General features: G+C 48.7%; 1 protein-coding gene and 1 long non-coding RNA gene across 8 annotated transcripts in view; one reads left to right on the top strand and one right to left on the bottom strand.

Annotated features, from left to right (window-relative positions):
* ST3GAL4 (ST3 beta-galactoside alpha-2,3-sialyltransferase 4) overlaps positions 1-19,579 on the bottom strand; it is a 187,693-nt gene that overhangs the window by 119,028 nt on the left and 49,086 nt on the right. For 2 of the 7 annotated variants that reach the window (XM_073321123.2, XM_073321129.2), the window contains exon 1: positions 1,467-1,673. The exons of 2 other annotated variants lie outside the window; for them this stretch is intronic. In XM_073321123.2, the coding sequence (XP_073177224.1) occupies positions 1,467-1,477 (11 nt within the window). In that variant the 5' untranslated portion in view covers positions 1,478-1,673. Of the gene's footprint in view, positions 1-1,466; positions 1,674-4,929; positions 4,978-19,579 lie in introns of those variants that run through there. 3 more of the 7 variants (XM_073321127.2, XM_073321132.2, XM_073321122.2) reach the window with 3 other exon arrangements.
* LOC140901631 (uncharacterized) lies at positions 8,057-10,449 on the top strand. Its single transcript, XR_012155912.1, has 3 exons — positions 8,057-8,535; positions 9,906-9,950; positions 10,431-10,449. It is a non-coding gene; the product is annotated as an uncharacterized LOC140901631 (long non-coding RNA).

Here is a 19,579-nt window from a genome sequence, read left to right as displayed (position 1 = left end):
TTGTGGCACCTTAGAGACTAACCAATTTATTAGAGCATAAGCTTTCGTGAGCTACAGCTCACTTCATCAGATGCATATCGTGGAAACTGCAGCAGACTTTATATATACACAGAGAATATGAAACAATACCTCCTCCCACCTCACTGTCCTGCTGGTAATAGCTTATCTAAAGTGATCATCAGGTGGGCCATTTCCAGCACAAATCCAGGTTCTCTCACCCTCCACCCCCCCACACAAATTCACTCTCCTGCTCCAAGTACTCCTTTTCTTTTATAGATCTCTGAGTTATTGTGGGTTTCAGAGTAGCAGCCGTGTTAGTCTGTATCCGCAAAAAGACAAGGAGGACTCGTGGCACCTTAGAGACTAACACATTTATTTGAGCATAAGCTTTCGGATGCATACAGTGGAAAATACACTGGGGAGATTTTATATACTCAGAGAACATGAAACAATGGGTGTTACCATACAGACTATAACAATAGTGATCAGGAAAGGTGAGCTATTACCAGCAGGAGAGTGGTAGTTGGGGGCAGGGGGTGGTGGAAAACTTTTGTAGTGATAATCAAGGTGGGCCATTTCCAGCAGTTGACAAGAACAAAAAAACTTCAAAAACAGACTCCAATGAGAGACTGGAATTAATTTGCAAACTGGATACAATTAACTTAGGCTTCAATAAAGACTGGGGGTGGATGTGTCATTACATAAAGTAAAACTATTTCCCCTTGTTTATTTCCCTCCCTACTGTTCTTGTCAACTGCTGGAAATGGCCCACCTTGATTATCACTACAAAAGGTGCCCCCCCTCCCCCCACGCTGGTAATAGCTCACCTTACCTGATCACTCTTGTTACAGTCTGTATGGTAACACCCATTGTTTCATGTTCTCTGTGTATATAAAGGTTTCAGAGTAGCAGCCCTGTTAGTCTGTATTCGCAAAAAGAAAAGGAGGACTTGTGGCACCTTAGAGACTAACCAGTTTATTTGAGCATAAGCTTTCGTGAGCTTCCGATGAAGTGAGCTGTAGCTCACGAAAGCTTATGCTCAAATAAATTGGTTAGTCTCTAAGGTGCCACAAGTCCTCCTGTTCTTTTTGAGTTATTATGCTTAGGGACATTATGGCGACAGGACTTTACCAGTAAATATGTGCATACATGATAACAATTGTCACCAGAACGATTATAAAGATACTGATGAAAAATGCAACATATTTCTTGGAATAAAGAGGCAATGCTGTTGAGCAGTCTGTTAAATTGTTAGTACAGTTCCAGCTGAAGATTGGTAAGGTACCCTGGGAAACTGAGATAAACCAATACAAAGGAAAACCCTGTACTTTTTATCGGCACCATAAGGCCTCCTTTTAGTCATAGTCAAATATCTCTCGATGGCTCCGGCTAACAAATGAAACGTGCAAGCTCCTAGCTCATATAACTATAAAATAAATCAGTTGGCACATAAATATTGTACTTACATTTCAGTCATTGTCCATAGGAAATTTTTGTTTGTCCTGACTACATTAATGCTTTTTATGTCGCCTGTTGTAAAACTAGGCAAATATCTAGATGAGTTGATGTACCCCCGTGTAGCGGGGCTGTGCTCCGCTCCTGGGAGAAAGGGTAGGCTGACTGGGGAAGTGGCCACAGCTGGGGCCACACCTAATCAGGCCACAGCAGGCCCTGATAAAAGCTCTAAGGGAGTAGCTGAGTCACTCTGGCTAGCCTTGGAGAGAGAAGGGCCTGGCTGGCTGGGAATGGAGGGTAACTGACGTGGAGCAGGGCTGGGGAAAAGGCCAGACGAGCTGGGAGCTCCAGCCTGGCAACTCCACAGGCTGAAGCCTTGTTTAAGGCCTAAAGAGGCGCCGGGGTGAAGAGGTGTAACCTGGGGATAGGCAGAGACAGCTGGTCCAACCCCCCCTTGCCGATGATGAGTGCCCATGACAGACTGCAGTTTGCCCCAGAGAAAGGGGGCTAGATGACGACTGGCAGTAGCCACTGAGGCAAGTTGGGCATAGGGGTTGGGGGTTCCCCTGGGAGGGGAGACCCAGAATGTGGGGGTACTGCTGGAGGCAGAACCTCAAGGTAAAGGGCACCAGGGTCCAGGAGCGACATGGGGGCCTCAGGCAGGAGAGACACCGGCCGGCAGGAGGCGCTCAGAGACTGGAAATCCTAATTCCCAGACGACCAGCACACCTTTATGTATCCCTGGGGGTATATATACCCCTGGTTGAGAACCACTGATCTAGGCCATCCAAAAGTAGCCCTTGAATCCCTCTTCAATCATTCTCTCTTCCACTTCAGCTGGGCCTTTAAGTTTCTCTCCAGGCCCTCTGCATTAGGGCTTTAATCACCGTAACTTCAGTAATTTCTCGTTATTTAATGTTGTAAAGCATCTCGGGTTACAGCTGGTATAAAAGTAAATGTAAAAAGTGTTAAATAAAAACACAAATAATTCTTCAGGTCCCCTCGAATGTAATGAGAAACAAAACCAAAAACCAAACAAATGTAACTCTGCTTTTGGAGGGACAGCTACAAAATATCGCCAAACAGGTAACCCCCCCCCCAATGTTTTTGTTAATCTTGTTGATCATTTCTGAAGCCCATTGTACGGAAGAAATAATTCCTCAAAGTGGGAAAAAGTGTTTCTGGATGACAAACGCGCTTGCCCATGACACCTAATAAAGAATGGCTACCTACAAACCCGTTTCACTGAAGAAAAAAAAAAGATTTCAGTCAGTTATTGCTATTCCCCTAAAATCCAGGGCAGTTCTCCAATCCCCATGTCCTGGTTTACATGTTAAACTTTTTAAAAGTTTATTTCATATGATGAAAAACTGTGTGTGTAGCAAAAGAACATGACAAAAATGACAGTTTTACACTGAGAAAAGAAAGTCAGGAAGGAGGTGGGCAGAATGGGGAGGGAGTGAACTTGGCACTGCTAATGCAGAGGCTACAGACTCATCTCTGAACTTCAGCTGTCACAAAGCTGTGGATTGTCTCGTTTAAATTTTTTATTCTCTTTATTGCAAAAGCCATTAATTGTGGGGTTCATACTGTGTCTTAAATGTTAACGCTTTCTTTACATTTACAAGTAGGGCAGTCTTCGGTTGGGTTTTTTTGTATTCTAGTCAATTCACTTAGGCAAAAAACTCTAAAAAGCAAACAAACAAACTTATCTTGGGATAAGTCCCCAACCCAAGAGCAATTCTGTAGCAGCAGCAAATGTTAAAAGTTTTTCCATTGGCAGTTGCTGCTATAGCAAAAAGGTTTAAGTAACACACACTCAGTAAATTTCAATCTCTAAGAAATTAAGAGCCACAAAGAATAGTTTCAGAGATGCTACAGGGAGGGGTGAGAGGAAGGATGACTCTGGGGTCAAGGCACTAGACTGGGACTCAGGAGATTTGGACTCAAACATCCAGCTCTGCCCCTGACTTCATGTGTGACCTTGGACAAGTCACCTTCTCCCTCTGCACCTCAGTTCCCCATATGGAAACACTCTTTTCCTCAACACTTGAACTTGTGGTATAGTCAAATATGGACTGTCCTTGTGATGGAGAAGCTTTCACACCAAGTGAGTACACGCAATAGAAGCGCCAAAAAGATGATAAATAGTTAGATGTTTGGTTACCCTTTTTAACATATGCAGAAGGGGAGGGCTCCCCAGCCAGCAAGCCAGAACCTTACCTGGATTCTTTGAATATTAACCTGATCCTGAATAAGTCATGTATGATATAGTATGTTAAAAGTTTTACTGTAACTGTGCCTTATTAGCAGCTGCCTTTTTTCATTATCTCCCTTGCCCTGGCTCCAGCCACATCATCCCCACCCCTAACACCTCCCGACTTCAGGCTCCTGGCCTGCAACACCTTACACAGCTCTGCCTCTCTTCTCCTCCGGATGCCAGTTTCATCAGCTTCTCACGTACTCTCCCACACTGACCCTCACTCCCGGAACAGCCGCCCTGAGCCGTTCCGCAAAGCCCCCTTCAGATCCGCCCTCCAGATCCAACTCTGCATCAACATCTTTGAGAGATCGGTCCATTCATGATGGCTCAGCTGAGGGCCAGGTGAGAAGAGTTGACACATGTCATTGATAACTGTTCTTACAAGAAAATATATATACTTATGTTACCTTCAAAAATCTACATTCAAAGAACACAATCAGGCTTGCAAAGTCAAGTCCTCAAAAGCTAGGAGAGATCAGAAGTGAGGCTGTCCATTATGACAGTCTTTAATTACACGATCACAGACAATTTTTCCACATGACACCTGCCTCATTCAGTGCACAGGATGGACTCGCCCTGGGGATGAACCAGGGTTGAGCAGTGAAGGAGAACACTGTCTATAGGCCCCTTGTCTCATTTGTTGCAGAAGTTGGAAGGTGCACAATGAATAAGGCGGGGTTGGGAGGAAAGAAAGGACGGTCTCTTGGCTAAAGGAAAGTGACTCTGCTGTAGAGATCCTGTGTGATGCTGCGCAAGTAACATGAACCAAAGTTTTCACAGGCCACCGTGTGGTCCTCATCTGCTGGGGGCACAAAGTGAGTCGCCTGTGGTCTGAGCTGCAGACGTGCTGAGCACTCAAACCTGTGGTAGACAGGAGCTCTGCTCTGATGTGCTATAAAATGCTAAGGACTCGCTTCTCACACTGGACACCCAAGATTAGATAACAAGTGACAATTTTGGCTTCAATCACTGGGTCTCGGTGTCCATCTTTAAAATGCAGATAACACACCACTTTCCCTCTCAAAGGGTATTGTGAAGATAGTTCCGTACAAACATTGAACTGGCTTCAATTCATTAAGGAGAGCACCATGGAAAAGCCCATGAGGAAATTAATAATTCTGTATTCAAGGCAGGGTTTGGATGGTAGACAGTAAATAATGCATAGGGCCACACAGTGAATGAGGAGGATAAAAAGAAATATAAATAGCTACCCAGTCAGTGAGCACTGTCCATCCTGTTCAGTGAAGGAGGCAGAGGACCTGTGGAGTGGAAAAACAGTGTGCAATCATGTAATTAAAACCGATCACAATGCATACACACAAGTGGGTCAAATTAAGGCAGCACAGACAACCTTTATTCTGGTATGTGACTTTTCAGAGGTTGACTTTGCAACCTAAACATTCTTTTAGCATATTTTTATTACATCCAAAAACTAAGCGAGACAGTCAAAACCTCTCTCTCAAACATCAGTGCTGCCTAGTGGCTAGAGCCTTGGGCTTTAAGTCTGGAGATTCACAACTGCGCCACGGGCTTTCTGGGTGATCTTGCGCAAGTCTTGTTGTCACCGTGTGCCTCAGTTTCCCCAACTGTATTTCAGGGATAATGATGTTTACTTTCTTTGCAAAGCCCTCTGAGATCCATGGATAAGAGCTAGGTATCATCATCATCATCATTATTATTAGAGAAGGTGTTGGATCAATGTATTCCACCCTGTTTAGGAATGAAAGCACAGACTAAGGCCTGGTCTACACTACGAAATTAGTTAGAAATTAATTAATTAAGAAATTAATTGGGGAGGGGAGAGCCTTTGTCTGCAGTGCGTAATGGGATTAGTCTACACTTATCAGCTCACAGCAGGTACAAGTGCTGCCCAGGGAAAGTCTTAGTTATAGACTCTATTTAGGAACCCCACCCCATTTCATGCTCTGTGAGACCAAGCGTCAAGCTGCCCTCTTCTATGAGTGAGTAGCACCCACCTGCCCTATATGGTGAAAAGAAGCCACTCTAAGAGACATTCCCGGGCAACATGTGCCATGGATATCTCCAGCCTTAAAATATCCCCACCTGGATGCCTCAGCATTTCCTGCTAGGGTAGGAAGCAGAAATGCAGAAATCTGCATCTGAGGAAGTGGGTTTTTTACCCACAAAGCTTCTGTCCAAATAAATCTGTTAGTCTTTAAGGTGCCACCGGACTCCTAGAAATTTCACCAAATAGCCCAGTCCCCAATCCAATTTTCACAGCAAAGTGGTTCAGGAAACACTACTTAACATTGCAAAGCTCCCTCCCTCCTCAGCATTCAAGGCAGCTCATAAACACAATCTGGTTTAGCTCTACAACCACCGCTGCAAGTTAGTGCAGCACTATGATCTTTGTTTTTAAAATGGGGAATCTGGCCTAAGTCCTTTCACTTCTGTGCCTCAAAGTAACACAGGGAGCCAGGTAAAGGAACCCCTGTCTTCCATCTCTCTCCAGTCGTCTCCTCCCACTGCTGCATCATGCCACCTTAAGGCTTGAATTCAGCAGCGTATCCCTTGAGGGTCTCCAGTCAAAGCCGTATTCCGAGAACACCAGCCTGCATTGCCATACCCTGGCAAGAAACACATGGGCTATCGCGCTGGTATTGAGCCGCTGGTCACCTGCACAGTTGTGGCCAGCAAGGAGGCTGTAGGGTAACGTAACCCCAACTCTAGCCACCCAGGATTAAAATGCATGATGGGAGGCAGGGGAACTCTAGGGGAAGGAAGGGCGGGGGTGTTTGGGGTTCAGATCCTCGGCAGCATCTTGCCATAAAGCATTTGAGAGGAACCGTCAGTCCCAAGAGAATTAGTCTTCAGGGGGACAGACACTGAAGCAACATCAGCCTGACTATTGGCACCACTCAACTCTGTTAAGTGAGAGACACCCATCACACAGCCTGGAGAGATGGCAAAGACCTATTTGGACACGCAGCGTGCCCCCTATGGGCCAACGCTGGATGGTTCTTTAGTGGACTGGGCATTTTCCAGGGCTTTGCCCAGCTAGGTTTTCAAGGCCCCAAAAGACAGGCCTTTCCCTCAGCAGCCTATGCCACAGGCTCATACTGTCCCTGTACAGTCAGCGGGCAGGGAAAACTACCACGTGGAACAAGGAGCGTGTGCCAAGGGACCCACTAGTGCCGTAATGCCATTACCCTCCTTCTCCCCTGCCCCTCCGCACAGCAGGCAGGGGGGATGGAGAGGGAAGAAAAGCAAAACCTACAACAAAACCACAGAATGGGAACAATGTGAAGCCACCACTTTTACGTGGCAAGCGCCCAGAGGAGCAGTCACCCAGGAACTCCACTAGTCCGCAGACTCCCACCCTCCTCTCCACAGACAGGGGAGCAGGGCCTGGGTGTGTGGGACATACAAACCCCTCCAAAGAGCAGCCAGGGGAAGGGGGGGCACCACGGATCGGCAATGGGCTACCAACTCCAACAAAACCCAGCCCAGGATTGGCTCTCTTTAGTGCCGGGCAGCTTGGTCCAGGACTCAGGCTCCTAACCACTGTTGACAAAGCCCTGGCTGGGATGATTTAGCTGGGGTTAGTCCTGCTTTGAGCTGGGGGTTGGACTAGAGCCTCCTGAGGTCTCTTCCCACCCTGATCTTCTCTGATTCTGTGTTGTAATACACGTAATACTACCACTGCTCTCTCCCACAGCAGGTCTCTGGCCTGAGACACAAATTAAGGGGGCTCAGGACACTGAAAGTACCAGAATTAGACCTCCGGGTCAGGCCCTGACATCCCCAGGATGTCCCCTCTGCAGTCCCATGGCATCCAGACACATTAAAAAAACCCACACAGATAACTCAGCCATTATCGGCAGCCCTGGCACAGAGCCAAGGGAGATACACAGAACTAGTGAGGGCGGGGGCGGGCGGGGGGGGCATCACTGGCAACACCTAACTGCAGCAACCCTCACAACCTGGTGCTTGAAGCCATTTTACAGCAACGGCTAAAACAGAGCAACCAGATGTCCTGATTTTATAGGGACAGTCCCGATTTTCGGGTCTTTTACTTATATTGGCTCCTATTACCCCCCCGCCCCCAGTCCCGATTTTTCACGCTTTGCTGTCTAGTCACCCTGCGCTAAAATCACACCGTGCCCAGCTCAGGGCAGGCCAGGGACTGAGAACTCTCCAGGGGAGACTCCTTGCACAGACCCTTGGAGTTGTGCTTCATGCCTCGCAGCCCCCTCTGCAGGGGAAGGAAACAGCACAGCCTCAAATCTCACCGCTGAAGAATACAGTCCCGGCCAGCATCTGGCCCTCCCTCAGCCATCGGCTGGATCGAGGCCCAATCCTTTCCAAGCAGGAAGGAAGAGAGGGGCCTGGAGTCCTGGGCAGGGAAAACCCAGATGCACACGAAACAAAAGCAGGAAATGCGACTGAACTGAACATGGCTCAGGGAAATAATCTCCTTACCACTGCCACAATTAACCGTTGTTTTATGAGCAGCTTAACTGTCCCTGCCCGGGCTTTAGGCTGTTAAGTTTGGCTCTGAAAAAGGGAGAGAGAGATTTGTAGGCCAAGGCCCAAAACAAACTAAGAATTGGTGACATTTCACATAGAGAAGAGTAAAATAAAGTGGGTTGAAGGAAGCGGGATGAGAGTTCTACCAGGCTCCAGGAATCCAGCTCCGCCACCACTCTGACAAGGAGCAGACAGAGAGCTGTGGATGGAGAAATTTATCGTCCACTGCATTACATGCAAAACCCAGCTGGTAACCACAGGGCCTGGACTGGATCCCCGCTCTGGAGGAGACACGACACCGCTGACAGCGCACGTATTTCAAGCTGGTACGTACATTCTCTGTGGCCTGTCGGGATTCCAAGGGAACCCCAGGATTAGGGGAACCACACACGGCGTGCAAGATCAGGGCCTGGAAGAGCTGAGCACTTCGTTCCAGGTCTTCAGTCAGCAAAAAATGTATATCGCGGGGTTCTGCTCGCAGACCACGAGAGAATGTAAGGGCAAATGCCCAGCTGCTGTAAACAGGAGCAGCTGCACTGAAGTCTGGCGAGCTTTGGTACTTACACAGCCCCCATTACCATAGGGTTGCCAGTTGAAAAGGGACCCTGGTGACTCCGGTCAGCACCGCTGACCAGGCTGTCAAAAGTCCGGTTGGTGGTGCAGATAGGTTCCCTATCCAGCCCTGTGCGACGCCCGGGAAGCTGCTGGCAACTCCCTCTGGCTCCTAGGTGGAGGGACAGCCATGGGGGCTCTGCCCGCTGCCCCTGCCCCCAGCGCCATCTCAGCAGCTCCCATTGGCCAGGAACTATGGCCCCTCAATCTTTACTGTATTTAGCCTCACAACACCCCTGCAAGGTAGGTCCTGGCTATTAACCCCTTTTTACAGCTGGAGAACTCAGGCATGGAGAGACTAAGGGTATGTCTACACAGCAGCTAGACAACCGTGGGGCTGGCCTCCGCTAGCCGACTCAGGCTCGCGGGGCTGTTTCATTGCTGTGTAGACTTCTAGGCTCAGACTGGCGCCCAGGCTCTAGGACACTGCAGGGTGGGAGGGTCCCAGAGTTCGGGCTCCAGCCCAATCCCCGAAGTCTACACAGGAATTAAACAGCCTGGCAGCACCAGCCCTGCAAGCCTGAGTCAGCTAGCATCAGCCAGACGTGGGTTTTTCTTTGCTGCATAGACATACTCTAAGTGGCTTGCCCAAGGTCACACAGAGAGTATGTGACAGAACCCAGGTCTCCTGAATGATCAGTTAGTGCCTTAGCCATTGAACCGACTTCCCTCTTTCGTAATTCAACTGAGCTATACCAGTTTATACTAGCTGGGGGTCTAAGCCACAGAGCTCATGGATAACAAGGAGCTTGCACATTTAGGGATTAAAAGCCTCTGATTTGGAGAGCAGTCAACAGTAGCTTGGGACAACGCTCTAGGGAGTTTATACCCATAATATTTTAGTGGTGAACGAAGATTCCCACCATCTGATGCACTGTTTGAGGTGTCTATGTCAAATGAGCTTAGGAGGGCTCCCTAGGAGAGCTGGGAAAAAATATGATTTTTTTTGCAGTTGTTTCTTTTTAAATTTCTGCAAAAGTTTTCATTTTCCGCTGAAAAACCAAACCATGAACATTTCCGGTTTTGGCTTTAGGGGTTCCTTCCCCTCTCCCCGGTCTCACTCTTTTCTCCCCATCTTTTCCAGTGGCACAATGGAGAAAAGGGAGAAGAAAACACAAACACTTTTCAGGTTTATATATATATATATATATATATATATATATATATATATGTAAAAAAACTTAGTTTTTCAGGGAAAAACCAGAATGTTTCCTTTCTTCGGAAAGAGGCGGCATTATGTTGAAAAATATTTGAGCAAAGCACATCAAGCAGCCCTGGCACCTAGTGGCTGGGTATCCACGCCCTAGCTGGCAGGCTCAACAGGGAGGCCAAGTTATTTGGAGTAAACTCCCCCAGGCAGGAGGGCTTCATTAGGAGCTGCAGATGTGGGTGAGGCGCACTGCAGCCGGGGGGGAAGCTTGTCCTGCCACTGCCCGGGCTGTACCACTCCTCTGGCTATACAGAGGACTTTGGATCTTCAGTGCTTCTTTAGCAATGAACGATGCAAGCTGGCAGGCAGAGTTGTAGGAGAGAGATCTTTATTAGGTATGCCAAGAGGCCAGTGTTACATGCGGAAGCTCTCCCAAAACCTGACCTTTTCTCTTCCCAGTTCCACTCACCACTCTACATTCAGGGCTTCTGAGCCCACACACCGTGGCCAGCACAAAATTCACTTAGAGGACCTGAGAAGCAGCCTGCGGTAGGGCCGTAACCCCAGTAGAAGAGTTTCTCCAGAATACAGAAATCTGATTTACAGCCTGTAAACTCTGGGTGCCCTGCAAGTGACATTTGCACCAACACCACTCGTGCTGGGAGGTGGCATAAAAAGGTGAGGGTGAGGGAGAGAGATGGGAGGGTTGGAGAAGTAGGTTGGGCATTTGTGATAACGCACGGCCTTGCCCGGTCTCCAGTGTGCGACGCTGCTCTGCAACTGGAGGGGACATGAGAAGATGCTGCACACCCCTCTTCCACCTGCACCTTTCTCCCGAAGCCTGACATGTTTTCCCAGGTTCATCCTTCAGGAGGCATTCTTGTGGTTGGTGTTTTTCTTAACAACAAAACCACAGAATGGGAACAATGTGAAGCCACCACTTTTACGTGGCAAGCGCCCAGAGGAGCAGTCACCCAGGAACTCCACTAGTCCGCAGACTCCCACCCTCCTCTCCACAGACAGGGGAGCAGGGCCTGGGTGTGTGGGACATACAAACCCCTCCAAAGAGCAGCCAGGGGAAGGGGGGGCACCACGGATCGGCAATGGGATCTAAGATCTTAAGGATCTAGCGGACCCTGCAGCCTAACCCATAGTCACACAACTATGTGCATTCAACACAGCCAAAAAGCCTCATTTCACACCCCTCACCTTAGCGCAGACAAGACAACACAGGATGCTTTGACCTCCATGCAAGCAAGGCCAGTTCACAGCTCCAAAGGAAGGAGTATGTGAGTTCTGCTCTGCTCTGCTCCATGGACGGGATTTGCCAGCTGCACAGAACAAACCTGAATGAAGATGATAAATCTTCTCAAGAGGTGGGGTGGAGGGGAGGAGCTTGCACAGATTAGAATCATGTGGGGTCTTCGCAGTCGAGAACTGGTGGAATGAGAAGTGAAACAGAGACTGACCCAAAAGGGGAAGCCAGTGAGTATCTGGGGGGAGAGAGCTGGGCGGAGGAAGAGGCTGCTTCCTGGCCTAGCAACACAGGAGAGGAGAACCTAAGCTGGGGTCTCTGTTGCCTTGTGCCCCCTGAACCAGAGGGACCATCTATTGAGTTCTCTTCCCCCACCAACAATACTTCTTTGTCCTCCCATATAACACCGCCTTTCCAGCGATCTCTACATAGAGACTGGCCCAAGGTCACACAGCAGAGCAGTGGCAGGATCCCTGGCTCCCAATCCCTCTTGCTCTAGCCACTAGGTAGCCTTCCACCAGCTGCTGCCTGGACAGCAGAATGAGCAGAACACGAGAAGCGGGCTCAGAGGGTATTTTCACCTGCAGGGACTGATGCCCCCGTGGCATCCAGAGAACAGGCACAGCACGGCTCACTTCCCCCACTCACTGCTCCCTAGTGCCATAAGTCATTGCCCTGGAGGGACCGTCCGTAGCGGGAGAGAGGATTCAGATGCCATTTCCCCCTTGGTCTCCCTGCTGAGAGGTCCCCATTAGTGCCACAGATACCTGTCCTCAGGGAGCCAGAATCCCAGCTATGAGATGCTTGAGGGCATCTGCTCACCACTAGCCTGAGCTAGATTTGAACCCCTAGCCTGCAGTAGGGGTCAGAAGACTACCCCAGACTGGGGCTCAGGCAGGGTCTCATCTGCGGGCTTCACCAGCAGGTCGTAATGAGGGTGTGAGGGAGTGGATGTGCCACTGGCAGCAACAGCGGCCCCCGCCCCCCCCATGACCTCCCTTCCTCTCCTGCCACGGCAGGTACTGGGCCTGGTGCCAGAGCCCCACGGACATTATGAACGAGACCAACACCAGCGGGAGAGCATGAAGAGCTGGGCAGGTGCCAGCAACGTTCTGGCCTGAATGCATCCCATGAAGTGAGCTGTAGCTCACGAAAGCTTATGGGTTAGTCTCTCAGGTGCCACAAGTCCTCCTGTTCTTTTTGCGGATACAGACTAACCCGGCTGCTGCTCTGAAACCTGTCATTCTGGCCTTGCGTGCCATGGAGCTGGAGGGAGCAGCTGGCACAGAGGCTGCTGTAACCTTAGCTCCACAGGCAGGAAGCCCCACGCTCCGTTCGTCAGGCCGAGTAGGTAGGGCCCAGGGAAGGGAATCTGGCTGCGCTCAGAGGGAGTCAAGAGAGCTCAGACACTCCATACTGCTTAGGTCAGGCCCCATATGACTGTACTGCCAGCCCTACGCGTTGATAAATCATGAATCAAGGGTCTTCCCGCACAAACCTTGACATTGGCTTAAAGAGCATGAGATTTTAAAGTGTATTTATACATTTGAGGGTTTCCATTTGCCTGCTGCTTTTTGAGCCTTTGTGGGTCACATTTCTCTAGCTTTTCTCTGCAACCACAAGGGTTAGAGATTGTTTTCCTTTTCTTTTAAAAAGCAAACTCACGATCACACGACTCCAGAAGCAGGAGCATTCCAAGAAAAAAAAAGAAAAAAAGCCTTCAACTAGTGTGAAACTCACTCTCAAATTGTGAGAGCTGGCAACAATGAACTAAACACACACACAAAGCATCCTGGTTTTCCACACCATGACCCATGTTCCAGGAAATTTTCAGGGCACCTGAGAAGTCCTGTTTTTCATTTCAAGCAACATTCTTTCAAGACGCACTGCTATGCCTAACAAAAAGCTTTCTGTGCTTACCAGGAGCAAACAGTCCAATGCCATGACGGTTCAGTAGGAGAACAGTATTTAGAGAGAAGAGACTAAGCAAATGAACAAAGATTAGAGCTGGTTGGAAAACGGGCTTTTCCTCCATTGAAAATTTTGAGGTTTTAGGGAGGAAAAAAGTAATAACTAAAATACTCAATTCAGAAATGTCATCCCCGTCCTCATGGGAGTCTCCTCTAGAGACTGGGCAGCATGCTTGAATTACATCTCCCATGATGCACCACAGCCTACCCTCTAGGCAGGGCATCATGGCAGTCACTTGGCCAAGGTGCATCCTGGGAAAAGAAGTCCAGCTGGGGCCCAGCCCACAGAAGAGAACGGGAGCATGAGGCATCTGAACTGCAACTCCCATGAAGCACCACAGCAGTGTTTCAGAAACTAAATATTTGGGCTTTGGGATGAAAATTGAGAATTTTTTGGCTTTCAGACATTCCATTTTTGACCCCCGCAAAAGTTCCCTTTAGAAAGCAGACGTTTGTCACAACAGAAATGCATTTAGTCAAAAACCCAATTTTCCATCAATAAAAGTTTTGATGGACAGTTTTCAGCCAGCTCCAGCATATAGGCACAGTCAAAGCTGTTCTTTTGCTGGGAGTCAATGCTGGAGGCATTCAGTGTTTTATGCTGAATTCATTCAGAAAACTGTCGGGAGGACAACTTGCACTTGGAACAGCTAGGCCTCCTGCCTGCCGAGTGTCACATGAATAATCTGTAGCAGAGCTGGAAACTAAATCCAGATCCCCTGGCTCCCAGTCCAGTGCCTTAACCACAAGACCCTCCTGTCTCACTACATAATATGTGAAATTCCACTTTCCAACGGCCATTTAGCTGTTCCCATTGTGACATTCAGAGGAGGACACTGTTCCACTGGTTAGGGCACTAGCCTACAAATTGGAAGATGCAGGCTCAGTTCCTTGTTCTGTCAATGACTCCCTGTGTGACTTTAGACAAGTCACCGAATCTCTCTGTTCCCCATCTGTACAATAGGGACAACAGCCCGGCCCTACCTCCCAGGGATCTTGTGAAGATAAATACAGTAAAGATTATGTAAAATGCTACTAGGATGAGGGCCGTTGGGTTGACTTGGAATTCAGGAATTCCTCAACAAAACAGTCTGTCAGAAAAGGACTAACTTGTTGAAAACAGAACTTTTTGCAGTTTTGACAACACTTTCTTCAGCGAGGTTTCTCAAATCCAGTAAGGAATTAAGGTCTAAACCAGGGAGAGACCACCTCAGAATAGCCAATAGCCTGGTGGTTTGGGCATTCACGTGGGATATCCAGGTTCAGATCCCTACTCTGCCCAATTTGGAGCAGGGACCTAACCTGGGTCTCCTATGTAGTAGGTGAGTAGCCCAACCACTAGGTTTCCTGGGGGTGAATCTGTCTCTCTCTTGCTCGCTCGCTCTCTCTCTCCTGATGCAAAACAGGAAATGTTTCAAAATGTCAAATGTTGCAGGACTGTAACACAGGTTTCTGCCTAATTGTACACAGAATCATAGAATATCAGGGTTGGAAGGGACCTCAGGAGGTCATCTAGTCCAACCCCCTGCTCAAAGCAGTACCGATCCCCAATTAAATCATCCCAGCCAAGGCTTTCTCAAGCCTGACCTTAAAAACTTCTAAGGAAGGAGATTCCACCACCTCCCTAGATAACGCATTCCAGTGTTTCACCACCCTCCTAGTGAAAAAGTTTTTCCTAATATCCAACCTAAATCTCCCCCACCGCAACTTGAGACCATTACTCCTTGTTCTGTCATCTGCCACCACTGAGAACAGTCTAGAGCCATCCTCTTTGGAACCCCCTTTCAGGTAGTTGAAAGCAGCTATCAAATCCCCCCTCATTCTTCTCTTCTGCAGACTAAACATCCCCAGCTCCCTCAGCCTCTCCTCATAAGTCATGTGTTCCAGTCCCCTAATCATTTTTGTTGCCCTCCACTGGCCTCTTTCCAATTTTTCCACATGCTTCTTGTAGTGTGGGGCCCAAAACTCCAGGATGAGGCCTCACCAGTGTCGAATAGAGGGGAACGATCACGTCCCTCGATCTGCTGGCAATGCCCCTACTTATACATCCCAAAATGCCATTGGCCCTCTTGGCAACAAGGGCACACTGTTGACTCATATCCAGCTTCTCGTCCACTGCAACCCCTAGGTCTTTTTCTACAGAACTGCTGCCTAGCCATTCGGTCCCTAGTCTGTAGTGGTGCATTAGATTCTTCCGTCCTCCATCCTCCAGATCATTTATGAAGATATTGAACAAAACCTACCCCAGGACCGACCCTTGGGGCACTCCACTTGATACCAGCTGCCAACTAGACATGGAGCCATTGATTACTACCCGCTGAGCCCGATGATCTAGCCAACTTTCTATCCACCTTATAGTCCATTCATCCAGCCCATACTTCTTTAACTTGCTGACAAGAATACTGTGGGAGACAGTGTCAAAAGCTTTGCTAAAGTCAAGGAACAACACGTCCACTGCTTTCCCTTCATCCACGGAACCAGTTATCTCATCATAGAAGGCAATTAGATTAATCAGGCATGACTTGCCCTTGGTGAATCCATGCTGACTGTTCCTGATCACTTTCCACTCCTCCAAGTGCTTCAGAATTGATTCCTTGAGGACCCGCTCCATGATTTTTCCAGGGACTGAGGTGAGGCTGACTGGCCTGTAGTTCCCAGGATCCTCCTCCTTCCCTTTTTTAAAGATGGGCACTACATTAGCCTTTTTCCAGTCGTCCGGGGCTTCCCCCGATTGCCATGAGTTTTCAAAGATAATGGCCAATGGCTCTGCAATCACATCCGCCAACTCCTTTAGCACTCTCTGATGGAACGCATCCGGCCCCATGGACTTGTGCATGTCCAGCTTTTCTGAATAGTCCCGAACCACTTCTTTCTCCACAGAGGGCTGCTCACCTCCTCCCCATGCTGTGCTGCCCAGTGCAGTAGTCTGGGAGCTGACCTTGTTCGTGAAGACAGAGGCAAAAAAAGCATTGAGTACATTAGCTTTTTCCACATCCTCTGTCACTAGGTTGCCTCCCTCATTCAGTAAGGGGCCCACACTTTCCTTGACTTTCTTCTTGTTGCTAACATACCTGAAGAAACCCTTCTTGTTACTCTTAACATCTCTTGCTAGCTGCAACTCCAGGTGTGATTTGGCCTTCCTGATCTCACTCCTGCATGCCCGAGCAATATTTTTATACTCATCCCTAGTCATTTGTCCAATCTTCCACTTCTTGTAAGCTTCTTTTTTGTGGTTAAGATCAGCAAGGATTTCACTGTTAAGCCAAGCTGGTTGCCTGCCATATTTACTATTCTTTCTACACTTCGGGATGGTTTGTCCCCGTAACCTCAATAAGGATTCTTTAAAATACAGCCAGCTCTCCTGGACTCCTTTCCCCCTCATGTTATTCTCCTAGGGGATCTTGCCCATCAGTTCCCTGAGGGCGTCAAAGTCTGCTTTTCTGAAGTCCAGGGTCCGTATTCTGCTGCTTCCCTTTCTTCCTTGTGTCAGGATCCTGAACTCGACCAACTCGACATAAAAGCGTAAACTAGATTTCTAGGCCCTAGACTCTTCATGGTATTTTCCCATCCTCGCTGGTGGAATACCCATCCCCACCCCAATTAGATCACACCAAAGCTTCAAAGCATGTGTGTCTCAATCTCCAGTCTCCTCCTCACCCCCAAACAAACCTCTGCACAGGCTGTTAAATTGCTTAATCTCGTTTATGTGAAATAAGAGACAGAGTAACACCCCCTGCTGATTACATTCATGAGAACTCTCGCAATGAAATCGATTTCACGGCACGGCACCGCATTAACTCCCTTGTGGTGCCAGCATAGGCCACTTGGGAGGTCAGCATGTGAAAGGGTGACAGAGGCTATACAGTGCAGAGGAGGATTTGGGAGACACGGGGGTAGAGCAGGCCAGTAGACTGCAGACAGGTCCAGGCTCCCTCTGTACCTCAGTTTCTCCACACAGATAATATTTGCCTTCCACACATAGCTACTGAGCGGCTTAATTCATGCTCGCCTATGAAGCGCTTTCAGATCTTTTCGAGGAAGCAGACAGGAGAAGTATTCTACCCGCAAACCGAATTCAGTTTATTGGTGCTAAGTACCCAGACAGCAGATTGCTGAATCCAAGGTGGTCCCTGGCAGAGCTGCCATCCTAAACAGATTTTGGAAGCACAGACCTAAGCCTACAGTGTTCGGATCTAGTCACGCCCTTCGCAAAGATGTTAAGGGATCTTATATTTGTACAAACACAGAATGGCGCATGGCAGCCAGAGCAGTTGGGTAGTTCTTACTGGCCACACTGATTAGACCTTTTTAAAATCTTAAATGCTACCTACGGCATTGTACTCAGAGCAGCTAGCCTGACTTACCTCCCACCTGTCCTACCACTAGTGTGGGTATGTCTATCCGAGCTAGAAACAACACCTCCAGTGTAGAATACCCTTAGATCCAGGGTGAGGGAGCCAGAATCTACTCCTTCTTGAACATTATCAGAAGAGTTCCGACCCATCACACCCATGAAAACCCACTGAAGGCACCGAGGGTGGCACCAGAATCACTGAAGTCAACGGAAGAAGTTAAAAACAGAGGGCTGCTTGAGAGTCCCTGAGAGCGCTGCAGGACTGACAGTGGAAAGTTCTTCACTTGTAAACTGAGCACAGCTGCATCGGGAGATACAACCACTACAAAGCCACAATGCCACCTTTAGCAGAGCCACACTTTAATGCTCACTGTATCATTGAGCTCTGCTCTGGTCAGGTCTAAATCACACAAGGTTTGCAATGCCAGCAGTCACTAGTTGTCTGTCTACTCTACAGCTCCCCCTATTGTTCTCCTCAGTGGAGGGGCATGGATGCTACAGCAATAGTGGGAGATTTTCCCCAAAAGGATCTGGGGAGACAAAGCTGTAGCATTCCTGGTTCCTCAGTCAGAGCTGGAGGAGGGGGCATAATGCAAAAATAAATAAGACCTTTCTGGTCTCTTAACACCACCTCTCTCACCCTGGGGGAAGGCTGCCATGATTAGCGCGTAGGACAGTTTCCCACAAAGTGCAATGTGAGCTGGGTAAGGAGTAATCCAGTCATAAGAGTTTGCAATTTTGAGCACTTTTCCTCCCCAAGGATTTCAGGGGCACTTTAGAGGAGGGATATCTGCCACCACTGGAATGCAGCCTCCTCTGGGGTGGAGCACAGCAGCTCGTTAAACAGTGCCCAGCAACCAGAATAAAAAATAAACAACAGAAAATGAGTTCACTGAAATTTTCCAGAGGAAAAAATGTCACTTTCAATTAAGTTTCTCATGTTAACATTTTGAAACAAAATGAAACATTCCATGTCCAAGTGTTGATTCAAACCAAAACATTTCCGTTCAAATTGACATTCTGACATTGCTGAACTCGGAATTTTTTGTTCCACAAGAAGGCCAGGGCACTGAGGCTACCCTGGCCTGGACTTTAAAGATCCCATGTGTGGCCAAGACTCCTGTTTTATGGCTTTGGAAGGAACCTCCAAAAATAAATAAACCAGCAGATTCCTTAGGGGGTTCTGCACAAGGAGTGTAAAGGTACTGCCTCTAACCCCTTCACCACAGCTCCTCCCCGCCCCAGCAGGGGAGGTAAAAAAAAACAGAGGAGAAACAGCACCTCCAGTAGGTTTATCCTAGTTTCCTTCCTGCCTACTGTCTGTCCCACCTTGTTTGCTGCACCGAAGAGGGCTGACTGATGCAGTCAGATCAGGAGCCAAAGCCCCAGCTTGTGGACAGAAGGTACTTCTGCAGCTGGTGCCACGGGGTGGGAATCTCAGCACAACTCACTTTCACAGCCCTGGTTCACCTTCCCTGATTCTCTGCCAGTCCCCTCAAAGCGCCACACCGGCTGCTCTGCTGAGGTCGTCTCATCTGTGCCACTCTGATCTCCGTCATTCACACCCCAGCATTCCTCCTACGTTCACACTGCACTCTGCCCTCAGGGGATGCTGGGGCTCTACAGAGAACAGCACGGACACATCAAGAGTCACCAGCCTCTCTGGTGAAGGGATTGGGTTCCAGGAATGGCTGTGAGCACACGTGCACAGGAGGGGTATGTACCACCGATCCTGTGCCCACAGCATCTAGATACCACACCACAGAGCTCAGGGAGGCTGCATGCATGAGGAAAGAGACCAGATGCCAAGGGACATTTACTCTCTTTCCCCAGGTGCTTCCACCCTACTGGGGAGAAAGCAGGCCAGGCCGAGCAGAATGCTACAGCCTGGCTATTACAGCAGGACACCTGGGTTCTTTTCCTGGCCATCCCAGTGGCTCATTGTGTGACCTTGGGCCTGATTTCCAGAAGTGCTGACTACCCAAAGCAGCCTTCCGACAGGAGCTGTGGGTGCTCAATGTCCCTGGAA

The sequence above is a fragment of the Lepidochelys kempii genome, chromosome 22 (genome assembly GCF_965140285.1).
Source record: "Lepidochelys kempii isolate rLepKem1 chromosome 22, rLepKem1.hap1, whole genome shotgun sequence".
NCBI classification, from domain to species: domain Eukaryota; kingdom Metazoa; phylum Chordata; order Testudines; family Cheloniidae; genus Lepidochelys; species Lepidochelys kempii.
This window is presented reverse-complemented; position numbering and strand designations above follow the sequence as displayed.